General features: G+C 37.2%; 1 protein-coding gene across 2 annotated transcripts in view; it reads right to left on the bottom strand.

Annotated features, from left to right (window-relative positions):
* SMCHD1 (structural maintenance of chromosomes flexible hinge domain containing 1) overlaps positions 1 to 19607 on the bottom strand; it is an 83360-nt gene that overhangs the window by 15505 nt on the left and 48248 nt on the right. For both annotated transcript variants that reach the window (XM_064442934.1, XM_064442935.1), the window contains exons 27-37: positions 17925 to 18013; positions 16679 to 16797; positions 15789 to 15956; positions 14437 to 14562; positions 10864 to 10943; positions 9200 to 9357; positions 5126 to 5241; positions 4636 to 4697; positions 1978 to 2065; positions 1440 to 1571; positions 86 to 235 (exon numbers count right to left, since the gene is read on the bottom strand). In XM_064442934.1, coding sequence (XP_064299004.1) covers positions 86 to 235; positions 1440 to 1571; positions 1978 to 2065; positions 4636 to 4697; positions 5126 to 5241; positions 9200 to 9357; positions 10864 to 10943; positions 14437 to 14562; positions 15789 to 15956; positions 16679 to 16797; positions 17925 to 18013 — 1288 coding nt within the window. The remainder of the gene's footprint in view (positions 1 to 85; positions 236 to 1439; positions 1572 to 1977; positions 2066 to 4635; positions 4698 to 5125; positions 5242 to 9199; positions 9358 to 10863; positions 10944 to 14436; positions 14563 to 15788; positions 15957 to 16678; positions 16798 to 17924; positions 18014 to 19607) is intronic.

Here is a 19607-nt window from a genome sequence, read left to right as displayed (position 1 = left end):
TTGAGGTGTAAGATCAACTTTGAAACTCTATGAAAATAGGCCTCCATTGCTCATGGAGCTAACTGCATATTTCAATCACACTTACAATTTTAGCTGATCCTCTGTCAAACGGAAACTCAGTTGTACTGACTTTCCCCTGAAACTGTGGGATCTCTGTATCATCTTCATTGGGGCTCTTAATTTTTGCGATTATTCTGCCAACTAGATCAATTCCAGTGTGGTTGTTGTATCGATCCTGTAAGTAAAAGAGACAAAAAAGTTAGTTTGGAACATGAACTGAAATAGGATATCCACTTATATACTGCATTGGGTTTATGTGGCAAGGTGCTGGCAGTGGGGGACTGCAGGGTGGCCTCTGTGAGGAGAGGACGGAGCTGCCCCGTGACAGACATGGCCAGTGCCAGCCGGCTCCAACCCACCCACCCCAGGGCACAGTCAAGCCCTGCAGCCAAACTGGTGGTTCCTCTGGGAAATTATATTTAAGAAAGAGCAAAAATGCACAGGCAGAGAAAAAGGGAAAAGAAAACAAGAAACAGCAGAGAGAACACCAAGGTGAGAGAAAGAGCCGGATGAGGTGCTTCAGGCGCCAGAGCAAAGATTCCCCTGCAGCCCGTGGGGAGACCACGGTGGAGCAGATATTTCCCTGCAGCCCACGAAGGACCACGGTGGAGCAGATATCCACGTGGCAGCCCATGGAGGACCCCACGCTGCAGGGGGTGGATAGTTCCAGAAGGACTGCAGTGCGTGGAGGGACCCACACTAGAGCAGGGAAACTGTGAGGAAGAAGGAGTGGCAAAGAGGAGCTGTTGTAGACTGACCGTGACCCCCATTCCCCATCCCCCTGCACCACTCAGGGAGAAGTAGAGGAGTCTGGAACAAAGCTGAGCCTGGGAAAGGGTGGTGTGGAAGGTTTAGCTTTACTTTTTTTGTCTTTGTTTCTTGCTACTCAAATCTACTTTAATTGGTGATAAATTAGATTAATTTTCCACAAGTTGAGTCTGTTTTGCACAGGGTGGTAACTGGTGAGTCATCTCCCTGTATTCCTATAAACATTCAAAGTTCAGGAAAGCTTATTTTTTGTAATATAAGACTTCTAGGAGAAACTGTCCCCTGGAAGAAAAATCATGGAGAGAAATATCTGCTGTATATATAAGAGTTTTCCCACTAGAATCTATTCTTGAAGCACTTTTTTTTCCTGTGGTAGCAAGAAATGGGTTTCAATTGAGATGCCTCACTGCAAGGATTACATGTTTTCATTTTGGTCATCTGTATTTAAATAAAACAAGATGCACCTGTCATATACTGGAAATCACCGATTTACATCTTTTTGGTGAAGTTCATCTGCAAAGAGATAGCAGCAATGCCTTACAGCAAAATTCAACACATTTTTAGCAGTCATCTACTTCTCTATTTATGATTTTGTATTAAAGTATAGTTACCATTACATGGAGGTGTAAATCCCTGACCAGTGTACGGCTAGTAAGAGCTCGAACATTGGAAACTGCTGGAGTAGCTGGTGAAGAATCAGGTAATAAGCGTACGGGGTCATTAGGTACAACTTCAACTACAATCTAGCAGAAAAAGGAGGAAAAATAAAATAAAACAAAACAAAGACTGATATAATTCACTGCATTTTACCTGCACACATGGGTTGCTCAAAAAATACTGAAACGAATATATGTGAAATTTACTGATAAACTTGAAATACATTAGCATGACCATAGAACAGTTCTACTAGGGTGCAAATTATGCAGCTCTACTATTCCGCAAAATTTCTGCTTAATTATAAAAGCTAATGAAAACATCTGTTGTTAATCAACAGTTTGAAATCAGTAACTATCAAAAATAAAAATGTAATGTTTTGCAAAGCTTGCACACGGAAGTATTTGCATTTTGAATCTACGAAGCACCATATTTCTCCCAGGTGACTCTGCATTACGTATTCTTGGCTACGTGTAATTAATTATAGATTCAAACCTGTTCACTGATGAGCATATTTGTCTTATCCATTGCAAAGATAAACTGGATACAGTAAGTGCCCACTCTCTCTGGAATCACTTTATCCCTAAATAAATAAAAAACAAAACCAAGCAAGAGCGAATCAATATTGAAGTGACAAGTATGTAAGCATGCGAGCAATTTAAATTGAGTAGTCCTCCAAACCAGTTAGAGAGTCCTGTTAGGAAGACATGATGTATTTTAGTACTCCTCCATAATACTCCTCCTTCAGCAAGAACGCCGTGAAAGTTTCTCAAGAACTAGAATAAGGTTTTTGAAAGCTTGGGTGAGGAAAGTCCCCTCCAAGAGTTTGTCTTTACTAGCTGACAGGAAGTTTGTTGTGGCCCTATTATTCAGAAATCTGCAAGTCTACCTCATTTCACTTTCCATTCAATGAATTTTCATAAAGCTACTGAAACAGAGCACAGAGATGTTTAGATCTGCAACAACAAAAAATGCTCTCCCAACTTAATGATTTGGCTTGTTTTTACATAAAATCTGAGTAGCTAATTCCTCCTCTTGCTCAGAAAGTGTACAAAGTTGGGTAACTTGGACCAGTTGCCAAAGTTGAGTACAGTGAGAGAGAAGAGAGTTTTCATTCTACCTCACAGCATTCCAGAGTGCAGACTACTGACAAGGAATCCCTAACATGAAAATATGAAGGGAAGACAGATGCCTGTGCTTCTGCTGCTATAAACAGAACTTCACCTAGCAAGGAAGGCCACACAGCATCCAGAAGACTGCTGCAGTGATAACAAGGGATAGCAGTGACTTATGAATGCTTAGAAAATTTTGAGGAGATGCAAACAGTCTTTAACCAAGATTCAGACTTTTCTCTGAGAGGATGACTTGGCACTCTTGAATTGGTTAATGGGAGTTTTGTTTTCAACATATATCATTATACCTCTTTTGTCAATAACATAAAGCAATTTCTTTCCTCTTCTGTTGTTTGGGAAGGAGTAACAAGCAACACTCCCTGGAATGCTTAACTTGTAAAAGATACAATCCCCAAGCTTTGCTTTCTTCTAGAATAGGCCATGACTTTTTCTTTTTGTATTTCGTATAGAGTATTTTATCTAGTTAAGATGTAAAGTAGCATCTGCTTTGTTAGGATGAATTAAAAAACTGAGCTGTAAATAATCTGCTACGGATCTCATGGCTGAACACTGTCTAACCAGACATATTGGCACATTCATTCTAGATTTCCTTTTCTGGAGGTACAAATACATGATACAGAGTACCTTGTTTTGATAATGTTTTAGGGAGTTCTTATGTAATTGCACCTATAACTAAGAATTTCTCAGAATAACCAGGTCACAGAAATGCACCTCATACTTGGTGCAAGTCTGCAGTGATCCTTGGTTTCTGGATAAGTTCCTTCCATAACCTTGGACTGGCCACACAGAAAGCTCTGCTCTGTTAAAACAAAACTGCACCCTTATTTGGGAGTCTCCCTGCCAACCTCAGCCTTACAAGGCTTTGGAACCTCAAGTGCCTTCACGGTAAAGACAGATCTTGGTAATGATACAAAAAGCAATGCTTAAATAGCTTTTTGAATTACATGTAATCTTTTAAATGAAAAAGCCTTCATATACAAATACATTATGTTGTTGTACACCATCTGAGAACCTAAAAAGACTGAATAAACAAAGGTCATATCAACTGCCTTCCCAGGTGGGATTGTTTCTTGGATGGATATGACAGAGGGAATTACAGATGGAGGTACATTTGCACTGCATATCAAGCTGGGTCAGAACCCTGGATTTGAGCCTCAGCTAACTTGCTCCCCAGGAAAAGACGCGTTGAAGACTTAATGCTACATCAAGGTCTTGAAAGCACATAGATTCCCAACGATTACAAACTAGGTAACTGGCTTCCTGAACACAATTATGTGCCTTGAAAGGGAGGAGAGCCACAGCTAAGAGGCAAGTTAGGAAACTTCATACCACCTCTTAAAGTGCTGCCACTCAGACGCTCCCTGGGATCTTGACAGAGCTGAGCTGCAGCAGCCTCTGTTCCTCTGATGCAGGAACCAGGATCAGCTAGCTGTGCAGCAGCGGTATCTGCTGCATTAAGGGGATCCTGAAGTCTGCTTTCCAAAAGTGTCCCAAGACACCATCTCTGAATAAATGATCCATGGAAAGACCACTAAACTGATGGGGCCAAGGTCATAGTTCAGGATTAATTCTGATCTCTGTAGCTATGAGTTAAGTCCACTTAACTAAATTAGAATTAAGATTAGAATTAAGAATTAGAATTAAATCAGAATTAAGTCCACTTTGTCCAGCCTGCAATTCTGCAGCAGTTGAATATAACCTTGAAATGAATTAAGGAATGTTACTAGACAAGTGACAAGCAGATGTAGTCCCCTCATTGCTAGCATTTCTCATCATGTATTCTAATATATTATCTTAGACTCCTTTCTGCTCTTAAACGAATGTCAAATGTATCTAGAGAATAATTTAATCCTCATGTTCATTGCATCTTGCTAATATCTTTTGCCATTTCATAGCACTGTATCATACTAATTCTATAATAGATTGTTATTTTGAAAACCTAAAACTCTTGTTTCTATTTCAAACTACTGATGTAACTTACTGTACAAAATACATAATTACAAAATAAATGCTGCTATACCTGAAGTAAAAGAAGCCATCTTCCTTATCATCCTTCACTTTACTACAGCTAAATGTTGTAACCTGAAAAGATGAAAAAAAATGTAATGCAGTATACTGAAAGCACCTTACTTGCAATATGCTATCAAGTCTTAACGATTTGCAGTACTGATAGCATACAGAAATTCAATTAAGTCACCCATAATTTAGACACTAGCTCCATATTCTTAATTTTCTGGAGTCTTTCCTTTGCAAAATTCAGGGTGGCAACTTTTACGTCTCCCTGCTATTAGTTAGCCTCTGCAGAGCAGTAGCATTTTTGTCCTTCCTATAGTCTTGACATGTGAACAGTCTGACAACTTGTAATAGGACTGATACTGATAAACAAATATGATTTAAAATCTAGAACAGGATATTGATCCAAGTTAAATGAAGGAAGGTTTCTACTGCAAATATGTTTGTCCTATGCTGGCATTTGATATCAATTTTGAAAATGCATTTTGATGACTTACATCAATTGGTATCCCAGTTCCGCTGCTCTGTGCTTCCCACATTTTCATAGAAATCCGTGCCGAATTAATATTTTTAATAATGTTGTCATTTTCAGAAAGAACACTAACCATAAAATCTGTAGAAAGACAACATTTTTTCAAGATTATTTTTATTCAGAATTAAGACCACCAAACTCCACAATTTCTGTGTCTCCCTCATACAAAACCCACATTCCAAACAGAACCCAAATACTAAAAAATTTAAAACCAGATATGGAAAACCTCCTCTCCCTGTAATTAGACCAGGTAACGATGCTTAGAAAAAACCTCCCACCTACTTTGTCCAATGACTGCTTTAAAAAAAGCCTCAAATTTCAAGTCTGCATTTCCCAGGTTATCATTCTTATCAAAACAGCAAGCCAGGCTGCTTCTTCCTCTCACAAAAGAACAATCATTAGCTAGTTAAGTAGCTGATTCCTTCCTGCAAGGACAGGAAATCCAGATCTCCCTCTTCTTTCACAAGTGCTTTAGCAATTGAACTACTGGATAGAAAGGTGCAGTAGTTGGAAAGAGACTGTACCGACACCACTGCCATTCTCCCCATCTATTAGCCACATCGTAATAAAAAGGACTCTGGCTATCAATCTGAAGCTGAGTTTGGCTACTTCTTACAGACATACTTAAATATGTTAGAAGTAGGATATAGGGACACATTTCACCCCTCCATTTGCTGTTGTCTTGTCCTGCAGTCAAAATACTTGCCATTTTACATCCCAGTATGAAAAATTTAGCTTTGCTATAAATTCCACAGCAAGTTTAATGGTCTGAAGGAAATGGAACCCAAACTACAATAAAGCTACTCTTCTTCTAAATGAAATGGTTAGTGGTGGATTTCAAGCATGTAATTGAAGCTGCACTGCTCACGCAGAACTGAATTTTGCACTTTAAGGAAGGACTGTGCTTTGACATGTATGAAAAATTCAGGCATGACTTCCTCCAAGATTACAGTGCTTGCCCTCAGGTGTACCTGAGTTCACCAGTAAAACCAACACATAGGGTGTTAATTAAATATCAGGCTGTTAATAAGGAATTGAATATCTAATTTTATATCAAAATTTAATGGCATATATACTATGTTATCTCCAGAGGAAGAGGTTTAATTTGCTTCCTCTCTCAAAACCTGGCTGAGTTACACTACACACTACATTTGAAAAAGGTCTATTTGGCAGGGGGTTTGCAACTAGATGATTTTTAAAGGTCCCCTCCAACCCAAACCACACTGTGATTCTGATTCTGTAGTGTGCTTCCTGTAGGCAAAACTAAAATACCTTCTGAATTAAGTCAAGTTCTTAACATTGTATGGAGTACTTTAAAGAATACAAACCTCCTTCCATAAAAATGCTGGCTCATCAAATTATGACAGTATAATTATGACCTTTGAATATGAACCTTCTTTGGTCAAGAAACAAGCCCCCACACCACAGACCTCATATTTGTGGGAGGTATTCTGCTTCTCAACTCCTAGTACTACAAATAAATCCTTTTTGTTCTAAATTTTGAATAAATGTTGCAGGTATTTCAAACAGGCTTGGCATTCAACAAATATATTTGTATGAAGCAGATTTTGTTGTTTTTTTTTTTGTTAACTTTTAAGAGATGTTTATCATCTGGAAATCTAGAAATATTTACAAAGGAGCACATAGAATAGGTGGGAAAAATTCAGAAGCTTGTGTGAAATCGCACCGTGAAACAGCAACAGAACTGAAAACAACCCTTAGACAATTATTTTTTGGTTTAAGTCCACCTTAAAGGCAAAGGAAAGGCTGAAGTATAGGAGGGACAGTGTCCTATAATAGTTTAAGGAGCTTGCCAGAAGCTCTCTAAGAAACCAAGTACTCTATGTCAGCAGGATCACTTATATTCACACAGTTGTCAGCTCCTTCAAACATATTTGCAAGGCACCACTTTCCTGTACAAAAGTCACGTAATTCCCATCCTGCTCCCATTTCTATATTTATCCATGTACTGACTTCATTATATTCTTTATACTCCTTCCAACAACTGCCCAGTACTGAAAACATACCTTCTAATCAAAAGTTTCCCTGACCTCTCCTGAAGCTTTTTAAGAACTCCATCAGAATTGCCACCTTAATTTATTCCCTTAAAATAAATGCCAAATTAAATAGGATTAGCATATCAGAGTTCGTAATTTAGCAATTTAATGCCTAAATTAATTTATAATTCATAATTGAATACCATTCAGTATAGGAAATTTGTTACTGTTTACTTCATCAAATAGGTTTAAGAGTCACCTACTGATGATTCAAATGTGATTTATTTTTTTAAGCTGAAGATGGGATCAAATGGGAAAAAAAATTGGTTTGGAAACTACCTTACTCTTCTTCACAGGTACCACTGACAAAATACAGCAGGCTTCCCAAGTCTCAAATGTTTTTTGCTTTTTAAAATTTCAATGAACTGTTACTGAACGCTTTTTTGGCCTTCCTTAATATGGTATTATATTTAAAGTGACAGAATTGACTTGCTTTCTATTTAATTTACTTAGAGAGGACTTCAGCTTTCTGAAGACTATCTTTGTATCATGGTTTCATAGCGCAAATTTTGTTATTGTGTCCTGGTTTCGGCTGGGATAGAGTTAGTTTTCTTCCTAGTAACTGGTACAGTGCTGTGTTTTGGATTTAGTAGGAGAACAATGTTGCTAACACACTGGTGTTTTAGTTGTTGCTAAGTAGTGCTTACACTGGTCAAGGACTTTTTCAGCTTCCCATGCTCTGCCAGGTGCACAAGAAGTTGGGAGGGGACTCAGCTGGGACAGCTGACCCGAACTGTCTAAAGGGCTATTCCATAGCATATGACATCATGCTCAGTATATAAAGCTGGGAGAAGAAGAAAGGGGGGGAATGTTTGGAGTGATGGTGTTTGTCTTCCCAAGTAACTGTTACATGTGATGGAGCCCTGCTTTCCTGGAGATGGCTGAGCACCTGCCTGCCCATGGGAAGTAGTGAATGAATTCCTTGGTTTGCTTTGTCTGCATGTGTGGCTTTTGCTTTACCTGTTAAACTGTCTTTATTGCAACCCACAAATTTTCTCACTCTTACCTTTCTGATTCTCTCCCCCATCCCGCTGTGGGGGCAGTGAGTCAGCGGCTGTGGGGTGCTTGGTTGCTGGCTGGGGTTGAACCATGCTATATTGCAAATTGAAGGGGAAAAGCTTCTGGAAGAAGGGCTAGTAAATTTGTATACTTCACTGGCAGATTTAAGAACCATATCTCCCACCGTCATTGTAAAGATGACTTTTACTTCCTGAATTAATGGCATTAGTTAGTATAGGTCTCTTATTCATGTCAATGTTTCCTTATAGGAAATAGCAAAGGTTTCAAATTCTGTTTTACTTTCAGCAAATGATGTTTCCTCACTGTCATAACTTGCTCCTCTTTATCTGTTTTCCTTACTGTGAATACTACTACATACTAGTGAAAATGAGACAGGTTTTTTTCTTTTATGACTCAGCAGCTTTAGTTAGAAAGCAAAGATCATCCTTTTGTGAGAGAATACAGCAAGAGAGAAGAATATTTTGCACTATCCCTGGCGTACTTCTGATCACTTTTTGGTTCCTTGAAATGGTTGGTCTATAATTTCATAGCTACCTCCTTTGTTACTATCCCACACAAAATAAGATGAGGGACAAATATGCATGAACTAGTTCAGATCATCTTTTGGAAAGATCAAAAACTGAAATACAGTATTTTACTAAGAACAGAGGACAGATTCTGTAGTTTTACCATTTATAGACAGATAAAGCCAATAATTTGGAACAAATAAAAGAAGAGGTCTTTTGAAATGCTTTCCAAAGATGATGTACAGATCTTCTCTGTAAGGGTTATAGAGGCATCTCAGATATGGCTGTTACAAAGAACTGAGACAAAACAGAGCAAAAAAAAAAAAAAAACCAAAACCAAAAACCCAAACAAAAAAACCCAGGTAAGAAAATACACCAGGAGAATGATCAAAATAGTTTTTCATAGGTTTACAAAGCTCGAGTGATTGGTTTCTACCAAAGAATCCTTATACTTACCAGGGAAGGTACCTCCTGCTGGAAAACAAGTATTTTTGTCATATTTAACATTCAAGCAGACGGGTTTCTCAGGATCAGGCAGGACACTTAATGTGATTGTAGGACAATCTAATGTAGTCTTGTTGTATGAGGCTTTAAGCTGTAAAGTGTGCTCTCCCCTACAATATACAAAAATCATAAAAACTGTTATAAAATATCTCTTCTGAAAAGACAATTTTCAACAGACTTCAAGTCCAAACCATGTACATGAAAGCACGATAAAAATCTAAGTTATCAGTAGTAAATGAAGAAAAAACTTGAAACGTTAATGCAAAGTTAGACAAGTAAAATAATATGTTTAAGATATTACCTTATTAATTTTGCTTTAATATTCATTAGCTTGATCATGTCTTATTGCCTGTCTGTAAGACACTAGCAACTACAGCTTTAAGCTGCAGAAGACAGTAAGTGGAAAGCAAGCACAGCCAATTAAAATGCTGTCTAAGGAGCATTCTGCTTTGACAGTTTCTGAAGAGTGAAACTGTGTACAGCTCACATCCAGCTAAATGCATTGCAGGTATATGACGACTTCATTCCTACACTATGATTCATTTTTTTACAGTATTAAAAACTTAAATTTCAAAGGTTTTAAACGGAACTGGGAATATGATATTTAACTGCATAGAGGCTGTACCCCCCAGCCAGTTTCGGTTATGCTATGAAATGTAGGATGTTACCACTGAGCACACCTGTTTCTAACCTCCAGTAATATATTGATAACTGATCTTCACCATCCTTCTACCAAGATGCAGGCGATATAAATACATTGAGCACCATCAAAAGCATTTAAAACAGATTTTTTTCCAAATGCAAAGAATATTATGGGTCAAATTCTGCAGATATGAATGCAAAAATATTAACTGCCATTAAATACTTCAGAAGTTTAAGGACAAGCACTTACTGCTAGCTTCTAAGCTACCTAAAGCCAACCTAGTCTTGCAAGAAAAGCTCAGGGGCAGAGGGAGTGGGTAGCAGAACTGTGAACATGAGGAAGATATAGACCTAATGAATTTGAGAAGTTAGATGGGACATGTCAGTGTAAGGGGAGCCAGGGTGACTGACATGAAGAAGCAGGAGTCACACGACACACATTTGCAGGAAATTAGAATTCATTAGCTCTACTGCAAATAATTAAGAATAAATATATGTATTGAATACTCTTTTGGACACTTTACCTAATCCTTTAAAACAATGGCTAGCACCCAAAGGAAGTAGGGTTTCAACATTCCTAAAATGTGTTCCTACTTTGAAAGCATAGTGTCTGGATCTTGTCATCCAAAGCCCGTACATTTCAAATATTTTAAGTGGTTTATGATGCCATTGGCACTAGGTATAGGTCGACAATTATAAGCTGAGTTCTACCATGACGAGAAAAAACAGGATTCAGAAAATTAAAGTAGCAGCTTCGCAGAAGACCAGAAGAAGCAGCTATTGAGTTTTATTTAGTTAAGCACTTAATTTCTTAAAGCTCACTATCTGGCCTTCCACTGGCATATAAATGATAAATGTTTGACCTTAGCTCTAGATTAATTCTTGGTAGGCACTTTATGAAATGTGCAGCTTAAATACATCTAGCAAGTGACATTTCCGAATTCAAATTTTTCTGTATAGTTTTCACTACTTACCTAGGCGCATGGATGCTAATAACTCCCAGGTTAGCCCTACCATTTTCATCTGTTTTAGGTTGCTGGTTTGAAGGAACAATCTGTCAAAAAAAATTTTTTTTATTCTTTCAATGACGCAGAAGGAGTATCAATGCTTAGAATAAAACGTATATCTCATTTGTCTGCACACTGTATTTCCATTTGAGCAATAGCTTCTTTGTATTTCTGCACTCTAAATTAGGGAAAGATACACTGTTTAGAATACGATATTAAGAGGTTTCAGAGATTTCTCTGCCGGTTTTTGAAGACGATCACGGTATCTGAGCTAGAATACTTCTGTTCATTAATACATTCCAATATTTTATTGGTTATTTCTTTAATTCCTACTGATGCTACCATATCATCCATAGCACACATTAATCTGAGTATATTTTCAGATTCTAGAACCTTCTACAAACTATTTATTCCCTTTACAGTGTTTCTCCAGCCTGCACAGAGATTCCCAGGTAGGAAAACTTAAAGAATTAAACAACGGGAATAAATAAACTAAAATATCTGTGTGTCTTTTCCCCTTACCCTACTTCAGTGCCACTGGTAAAAATGTAAGACTGCTAGACAACCTAGAGAAAAGTGTTACAAGTGATGAAGTACACTGCCTTATTTACCAAAACATAATGACAAACAAGAACTAATCTCTATACTGTAAGAAATGGCATTTAATCAAACACTAATAATTACAGATAACTTCCTGTCAGTTTTGTTTTACAATAACACCATGTGTGCCTTATACCTCTCCTATTTACCTAGGACATTAATTAGGTCTGACTCCTTTGAAGTCAATATAAATTCTACTTTGACTAAAATGAATTATCACTGAAGCCTGTTGTTAGAAAACTCCCCTTTAACTCACTGGTGTTCTTTAAGGTGTGTTTTCTATGTGCACCCTGTCTTTCCTGCACTTACTTCCATGGCACTGAAAGTAAAGTCATACTTGCCTTTACACATTAAATGGCAAAGGAGCTATCACTTCACTTTCCTCATCAACCACAACTTTTTGAAACTATGGATGCCAGCGTAGTAGCCAAGGAATACCTATCCTCTCACAGAAACAGGTGTAAATCTTTAAGAATAGCAATACACTGTTAAAATAAGCAGAAGCTATTTCTTCTGCAAATGTGTGTGCATGCTACCTTAGCCTTACCTAAGGAATGCAGTGTCAATGTATCAAAAGAACCTCAGACAGTAGCTTTAAAGTTTGGAGGACAGCAAAGGAAGCCATGGATACATTCTGAGTTCTGTAATGAATTCCTCTCTAACAAGGGAAATAAACTTTTTCATTGATGGTATAATGCAACAATGCGGTGCAAATGTTTGGCATTATCTGAATAGTGTTTGGAATGAAATTGCTTTCCCTTTGCTACTTCAGCACAAATTTCAGGAGGTTGAATGTCTAGTGTTCACTTACGCAAAACCAATGTTTTTGGAATAACTGAAGTAGGCAATCTTCTTCCAAAATTATTTTATTTCCCAAATCTCATGTCAGTAAGTTAAAAGAATTCAACTATATTGGGAAAAAAAATTGTGAAAGTTGATTCATAATGGATCAGCTATGGGAGCATGAATTTATCCTACCACGTTACTAGAGAAAGGCAATGGCAAAAAATGTATGCTTAATGATTCAAATGGGAGGCAGCATTGTAAAGATATGTGAAGAAATACTAAGAGAATTGCCAGACATTTCATAAACCCTTCTGAAGATTACATTGGAATCAACAAAATAAGTCCTTGTTTGAAATTACTGTACATCACAGAATGGAAAGTTTTAATTTTTACAGAAACCAGTGCTTTGTGCATTTCCACTACTGAGCTGCATGTAAGAGTTCAGAGTGTTTCTGTTCAGCTATACTTACTTAGTTCTGCACCTGTAGGATAGAGAATGGAGTACAGGAAATGCATTCGGCAACTGCAGAGTATCAGGCTTAGGAGACTTAAGAGGACATGATGTGAAATACAGACTCAGAGTTTATCTGAGAATTTCAGTTCCCAGAAGTTTCTCATTTCCTTTGGCAGACTGTGCATACAACCTATTTGAAATGCCAAGGCAAGACAGTTCTCTAAAGAGGTTCTCCAAGATACTCATGAATACTGATCCAACGTCTGTTCAGCAAGTAGCAGTTGGTTGCTCTGCTGATGTATGAAAGTAACTCTTAGAAATGATACTGGTGTTAAGCTCTGGGAGAAAGCACTGTAATAAACACACTGTAACAACAATCCGCCTTGGCTTTCAGGACACTTTCTCCTGGACACACCCCACTTGGATAAAGAGCATGCAGACTTTCCAAGACATGCCTCAGGTCCTCCCTGGAGGACGGTATAGTATCGGAAAAGACACAGCACACCACCAGAACATCTCTTTGATCAGGCAGCACAACCACACGGTGTTACTGTCAAGGTTGTATGTTCTCTCAAGAATAACATAACTAGAAGACCCGAGGAACTGCAGCTGCCATCATAATGGCAGTACCTGAGGCAAACAAAAAAAAATTTCCAAACTATGAGGCAGGCCTCTATGGCAAGACATTCAAAAGACCCACAAGAAAAATGTTCAAGATATAAAGAAATTTCCTTGGAAAAAAAAAATCCAATAAAAATAAGTAATTGGGGGACAGGTGAGACAGTGACACAGATCTTCAGGGGTGAGCAAAAGAAAGTTCTTGGCTGCTGTGTGTTCTGAGAAAACTGAGGGACACAAATGCATGGCAAGCAAGAACAAAAAAGGAACAAGACCAGCCCTGCCTGAAAAAATGTCATGTCCAGAGGTGGATGAATATATACTGTATTGATAATGTACACATTCAATATAGAAGTCTGCACTGACAGCTAAGAAAATTTGACAGTTTGACTTTCTTTTTTCCAATAACAAGAACCAAAGTTTTAATGAATGGAGTATTCTGCCAAACTCTTCTTCATACAGACTAATGCGCAGACCATCTGACACTCACATCTCGCTCATGGAAAGGAGAGTAACCACTTAAATTTGGGTTATATTTGCATCCCCATTGTTTCAATTTGGTCTATACTGCTAATGCTTTTCACCAGGATAATCAAGTAGGGAGCAAACCCTGCGGACTAGCTTTACATACAAACCATAAGTGATACATTCAGGAACCACAATCAAAGAACCACCAGATAAAAATTATTTGGCTGCTAGTTTGGACTGTATCATCATCATTATTATTCTTCAGTAAACTACCTCAGATGAAGTGGGGGATGGGGTGGGGTGGTATATACACAGAAATTTGAAAAAGGTTCAGTAGAAGATCCAGAATGCATGCTAATTACGCTTGGACACGGTACTAAAGGAATTTTGTTATGTTTGTGACTGTTATAATGAAAGGGAGCTGAGCAATCTGTCCTGGGAATGGTTCACATTACTTGTTGACACTACTATTATATGACATTAATTATTCTTTCGTGCTCTTACAATATTTTATTCATTTTTCAAAAAAATGTCTTGAAAACGAAGACGACAATGTAGACATGACAACAGAAATTTGTGTTAAACAAAGTTTGCATAACAACGCCTATGCTTACCTTTAAGTGGTTACTCTTTATAAGGCTGATTTTGACATTAGGTTCGGGAGATGGATTTCCCCACTGATCACACAGCTGAACAATAAGGGGTTTCTCTAATTCTCTACCATTAATCACTGCAACAGGCTGGAAGAGATACAAATGCATTACACTATTCTGTTCTAGGTATATCAGACATTCACAGCAGGTCAGGAATCCCCAGAGAAATAGTGTCTACATTTTCCATACTGTTTGTCTCCCATAACAGTTAGACCATGACAGAATTGTAAAACTCCAGGAAGGTATTTCTAGAGTTTTCCCATTTATATCCTTGTCATTATAAAATACACTATTTGAATTGAATTGCATGTGTTACTTGTGTTGATGTGACTAAAAGAAAGGACATGATTCTGAAGAGGCGTATCAGACAGTTTCCTTCTTATAGAAAGAGCAAACGGCCTAAAACTTATCTTCTGTTATACCCTGACAGCTTTCTAGAGAGTAAAAATAGTTACGATACTCCCTGAACCTTTTGTTTCACTTTTTAATTCAATAACTTCCTTCTGCAGTTTCTCCAACATGCCAATCTTTATTCCTGTTCTCTACTCAGAGATCCCATTTTCTTTTACCTGCTTCCACTCTCCTATTTGCCTTCTACTGCAACTTCAGCACTACCACTTAATAGCCAAAGTAAACATTGAAAAATAATAATAATTTAAAAAGGCAAACGAATGGTACCAAAAATCTCCATCCTTTTCATTTGATACAAGTACTGTACTCCCTTCCCCACCCCCTGACTGTAAACATTTGTAAACTTAAGTAAACTTGGGAGTGCCTTCCTACATCCTAAACATCAAAAAAACCCCCAGTAACAAATAAAGGTGAAATGAGCTGCCAAATATTACTACCATTAAGGACAGTATCTTTGGCAAACAGCAGTGGAAGATGGGTGTTAGGATTCAGCCCACAGGAAGGGCAAAAGCGACAGAATAAACAGTTTAAGAGATTAAGGAATACAGTGTTGTAAACACACTCATATGAGTTAGATTACTCCAAAATAAGTTTACTTTAAAAAAACTAATGTAGTTACCTATTGTATGAAAAATGCTTCACACCTACAGTCCCATTTAACACTTCTATATAACTAGTCAGATTGCAAACTACTTAATTTTGCTTGTGTTATGTTATCCTATTTAGAATTAAAAAAAAAAAGTCTCTAGAGCCATAGTATTCTGACAATTTTCAGAAGGATCTATGCTAAGAAATCAGGGTGTTCAGCTTAGCATCCTGTGCTCCAAAAAGCTCTGGAAATAGAAGACCTGCTGACTAGTGATCCCGTTCGTTTTTTTCCAGACAAAATCTGTTTGACTTACCTTTTCTAACTCTGGCCAATCCACAAACTGCAATTTAGCAGGGGATCCTGCAGTTAAAGTTACTCTGAGAAAGTCAGAAAATTCACGCCAAGCGAAGCACAATTCTTTGCTTCCAAGTAAACAAGGTTTAAACCGAATACCTTTTACTCTCATTGTTAGAGTACTTTCCTGTTGAGAAATAAAAAGATTGTATCAAGAACAAATAAAGGGAAGTATAATTTATTATACTTTTTTTTTTTTTCAACATGCTATTTTAATGTTTATGCCTGCTAGACACTATTTGCTGTTTTTACTGTGAGGCAGCAGACTAAAAATTAAACTACAAGTTCTATTCCTTTTGTTAAATTTAAATGGGCTTCTTTTGTAAGAAGTGATCAATGTCAAACTCAAGCATTTCTCAGGAACCTGTTTTTCCATGTATAAGAGTTATGTACAACTTAGTTATATCCAAAATATTTTAAAAAGTATAGAATGAACTTTAATTTAAACTATGGCAGACAATATCAGTAGTCCGTTCTAGAACGTTCTTCAAAACATCATAAAATCAACTGTAGGACCATAAACAAACACAGAAGAAAAGCCTAAAAACAAGTTAGAACGTACAGAACAATGGACCAGAAACAAAGCACACTTGACTCAAGCATGAAGTGAACTGGCCCCCATATTGTATAGCTGCAGCGGTGATAGGGTTTCTAACAGAGGCTGCTGTATTTCCTTAGACCAGGATCATACAATTTTAATGCTTTAGGTCTCTGTCTTCTCACAGCTTACCAGCTAGTGTTTCATTTGACTACCTTTCCACGGTTTTTGTTCAATTCTGTGTGACAGAATTAAGACAATTACCACACAAAAGCCACAGAACAATAAACTATATGATATCTGATAAATACCTGCCAAGTTATTTTCAAGTTTGATTTATCAAGCCCAGGCCCAGAAACTCCTAGGGAATTTACACACGCAGATGTCACTGTCTGAACCTGATTTCCAAACTGATCTGTAATCATTACATCTGTCAAAAAAGATTATAATTATTAAAATTATCAAGATGATTACCTCAGCAGCTGCTTTAGTGAAACATTATTGAACATACTGAATATAAATGTTCCAATATAACACAATATAGAGGAAAATTTACATGATTATCACTGAATCACAGAGTGTCTGAGGTTGGAAGGGACCTCTGGAGGTCATCCTTATCCGATGACCCTGGCTCAGGCAGGGTCATCTAGAGCCATGTCTAGATGGCTTTTGAATATCTCCAAGGATGGAGACTCCACAATGTCCCTGGACAACCTGTGCCAGTGCTTGGTCACCCTCCCAGTGAAAAAGTACTTCCTGATGTTCAGAGGGAACCTCCTGTGTTTCAGTTTGTGCTCATTGCCTCTGGGCCTGCCACTGGGAAGAATCTGGCTCCATTGTCTTTACATCCTCTCTTCAGGTATATATGTACATTGATACAATCCCCCCATCTTCTGGGAACTGAAACAGTATTAAAAGAAGTATCTATATACTCATATCACATTTTTTGCTTCCCACTTTTTTGAAAAGATTATTTCTTTCTATGAAGTTAAAAGAAAAAAACAATTTAAAAAATGAAAGCTGTTTTTCAACCTTTTAGTTTGTCTTATGTGCTTTTCTTTACTCTCACACAAGCTCTCAACGTCCCAAAATACTGTAAGAATTTTTAATACTATGCCTTGTATGAAATGCATACAGAAATCAAAGGAGAAAGAGAAGACGGATCCCTAACATTCCTTCCTCTTAGGTTAAAGTTAACCTTAAAATGTTTTGCTTTGAAGTCCAGGCCTTTGAAATATTTTGAATGTTGTTATGGCCTGTAAGATTTCAGATTACATAAAGTAAACAAAAATTCACGAACAATTTGAACTCAGTGTGATGAACGTCCCAATGTACAAACTAAGTGGCAAATTTTATCGGAGAGTAACACTAGAACTGTAGAATGGCAATTACAGAATTCTGATCATCCTTCCATGAATGAGAATATAAACCTGTTACTATATTAAAATAGTTGAAGATGATGTCATCAAGAGTGAATTTGTATACATTACAGGCTAATAAACTGCAAAGAAAAAGAAATGTATCTTACAAGAAATTGAAGAATATGCAAATACTCACCAACTTCACCTTCTAGTTCTTCACCCATCTGCAGTGTGTTTGGTCCTTTTAATTTACATTTAATGTGCTTGGGTTCATCAGGTAGTGGTCTAAATCAGTGTACAAAAATTGACTTATCACCCTCATGAAGGCATTCACTTATAACAGCAGGCATGATAAGGCATACAGCAGTTATCACTCATTTGTGACTGGATTTTTTTTTTAAATTTTATCCTTGCATATATTTAGAGGATCAAGCCTCATGTGCACACAAGTTACACAGTCGCTTTCACCTCAAACTTAGCAGGGGGAGCTTATCAGACACTAACAACGTAACAAACCACAGCAATGTTATGGGATTCTACCTTATCTGTAATAACTTGCCTACCAGTATTTTACCATAAATCTGATCATTAGCCAGATAAAGCAGAATTCAAGTTTGGAATATTTTAAATATTGAAAAAAAACCCAACCCCAACCCATCCCCAACACCTCTAAGCCAAAGTAACATACAATTGCCTACATATTAAAATACATCTATTACTGTAAATCCAATTATAATATCAACATTAATCCTGGTGTGTACATACAAAGGTATCACAGTCTCCCTTGCTATGAAAATATTTGCTGACTACTTAAGGACCTAATTACAACTAACAAAACTTAAAATTTTTAGTGATACAGTTCTTCCTTAAAAGCAAAACAAAACCAGAGCACATTACAAAAATTATGGAGAAGATGAACAGCTATAAAAAAAAGAAAAATCAGATTTCCGTTTCCTCTCCTGCTGTGATAAAGCAGAAGTCATCAGCCTGAACTAAGCCTAACACTAGTCTCTTAAAAATACTTTTTGGGGTGCTTTTCAGTCTCAGCTTTTCCTTCCGTTTACTCGATGAAGGTTAACATGTTACGTGCTGGCTCCCCAAATTCTTAAGAGTTACCTGACATCTGTAAGTTATTTAAGATTTAAGAGTTATCCAACACCATGTTTTTTACTCCTTTTGTGTGTTCTAAGCTAAAAGTTAGGTTAAGACCTTGAAAAATCCCGTTAGAATGACCTCCAGTTAATTTTATGACAACTACAACAGAATAACCCCTAAATAGAAGTTCCCTGATCTGAGACTGCTTTTCAATAACAAGCAAAAATGTATGAAAATATTCAATAAATCAATCCACTGTTCTACTGCCTTTCAAGAAGAGAAGTATCAACTCACTCTGCTTTTCTGCTCTTCTTAAAATGGAAGATACTACTTAACTGTAAATTTTTCTGTCTCTGACACTGTTGCATCACAGACAAGCATTATACTCCCAGTATTTTAAAGAACCTTAATGCTTGGTCATGTAATTTTTTTTTTCTACTGTAGATCTGTGAAATGTCTAATTGCTGCAAATTTACCCTGGCATCAGTGTGCTGTGAACTAGTTACTGAATTTTAACCTATTAAGAACACATGAAATACACTAATGTAATATACAATCAGATTCACCTTACAAACTTTTTATAAAGATACAGTACGTAGAGCTAACTGGCTAGACTCACTGGGAGTGATAAACAGGCAATTTAAAAGTTCAATTTACAGCCTGTCACTTTTGACTGAGATACCAGGCATCCAGCATTTGGCTAGATAAATACTATCTTTAGCTTCAAAGTAATAAACTGTATAAGGGTAATAATTAACTCCACTGTGATATTTATCTTTGGTAA

Source organism: Phalacrocorax carbo, chromosome 2, assembly GCF_963921805.1.
Source record: "Phalacrocorax carbo chromosome 2, bPhaCar2.1, whole genome shotgun sequence".
Taxonomy (NCBI): Eukaryota; Metazoa; Chordata; class Aves; order Suliformes; family Phalacrocoracidae; genus Phalacrocorax; species Phalacrocorax carbo.
This window is presented reverse-complemented; position numbering and strand designations above follow the sequence as displayed.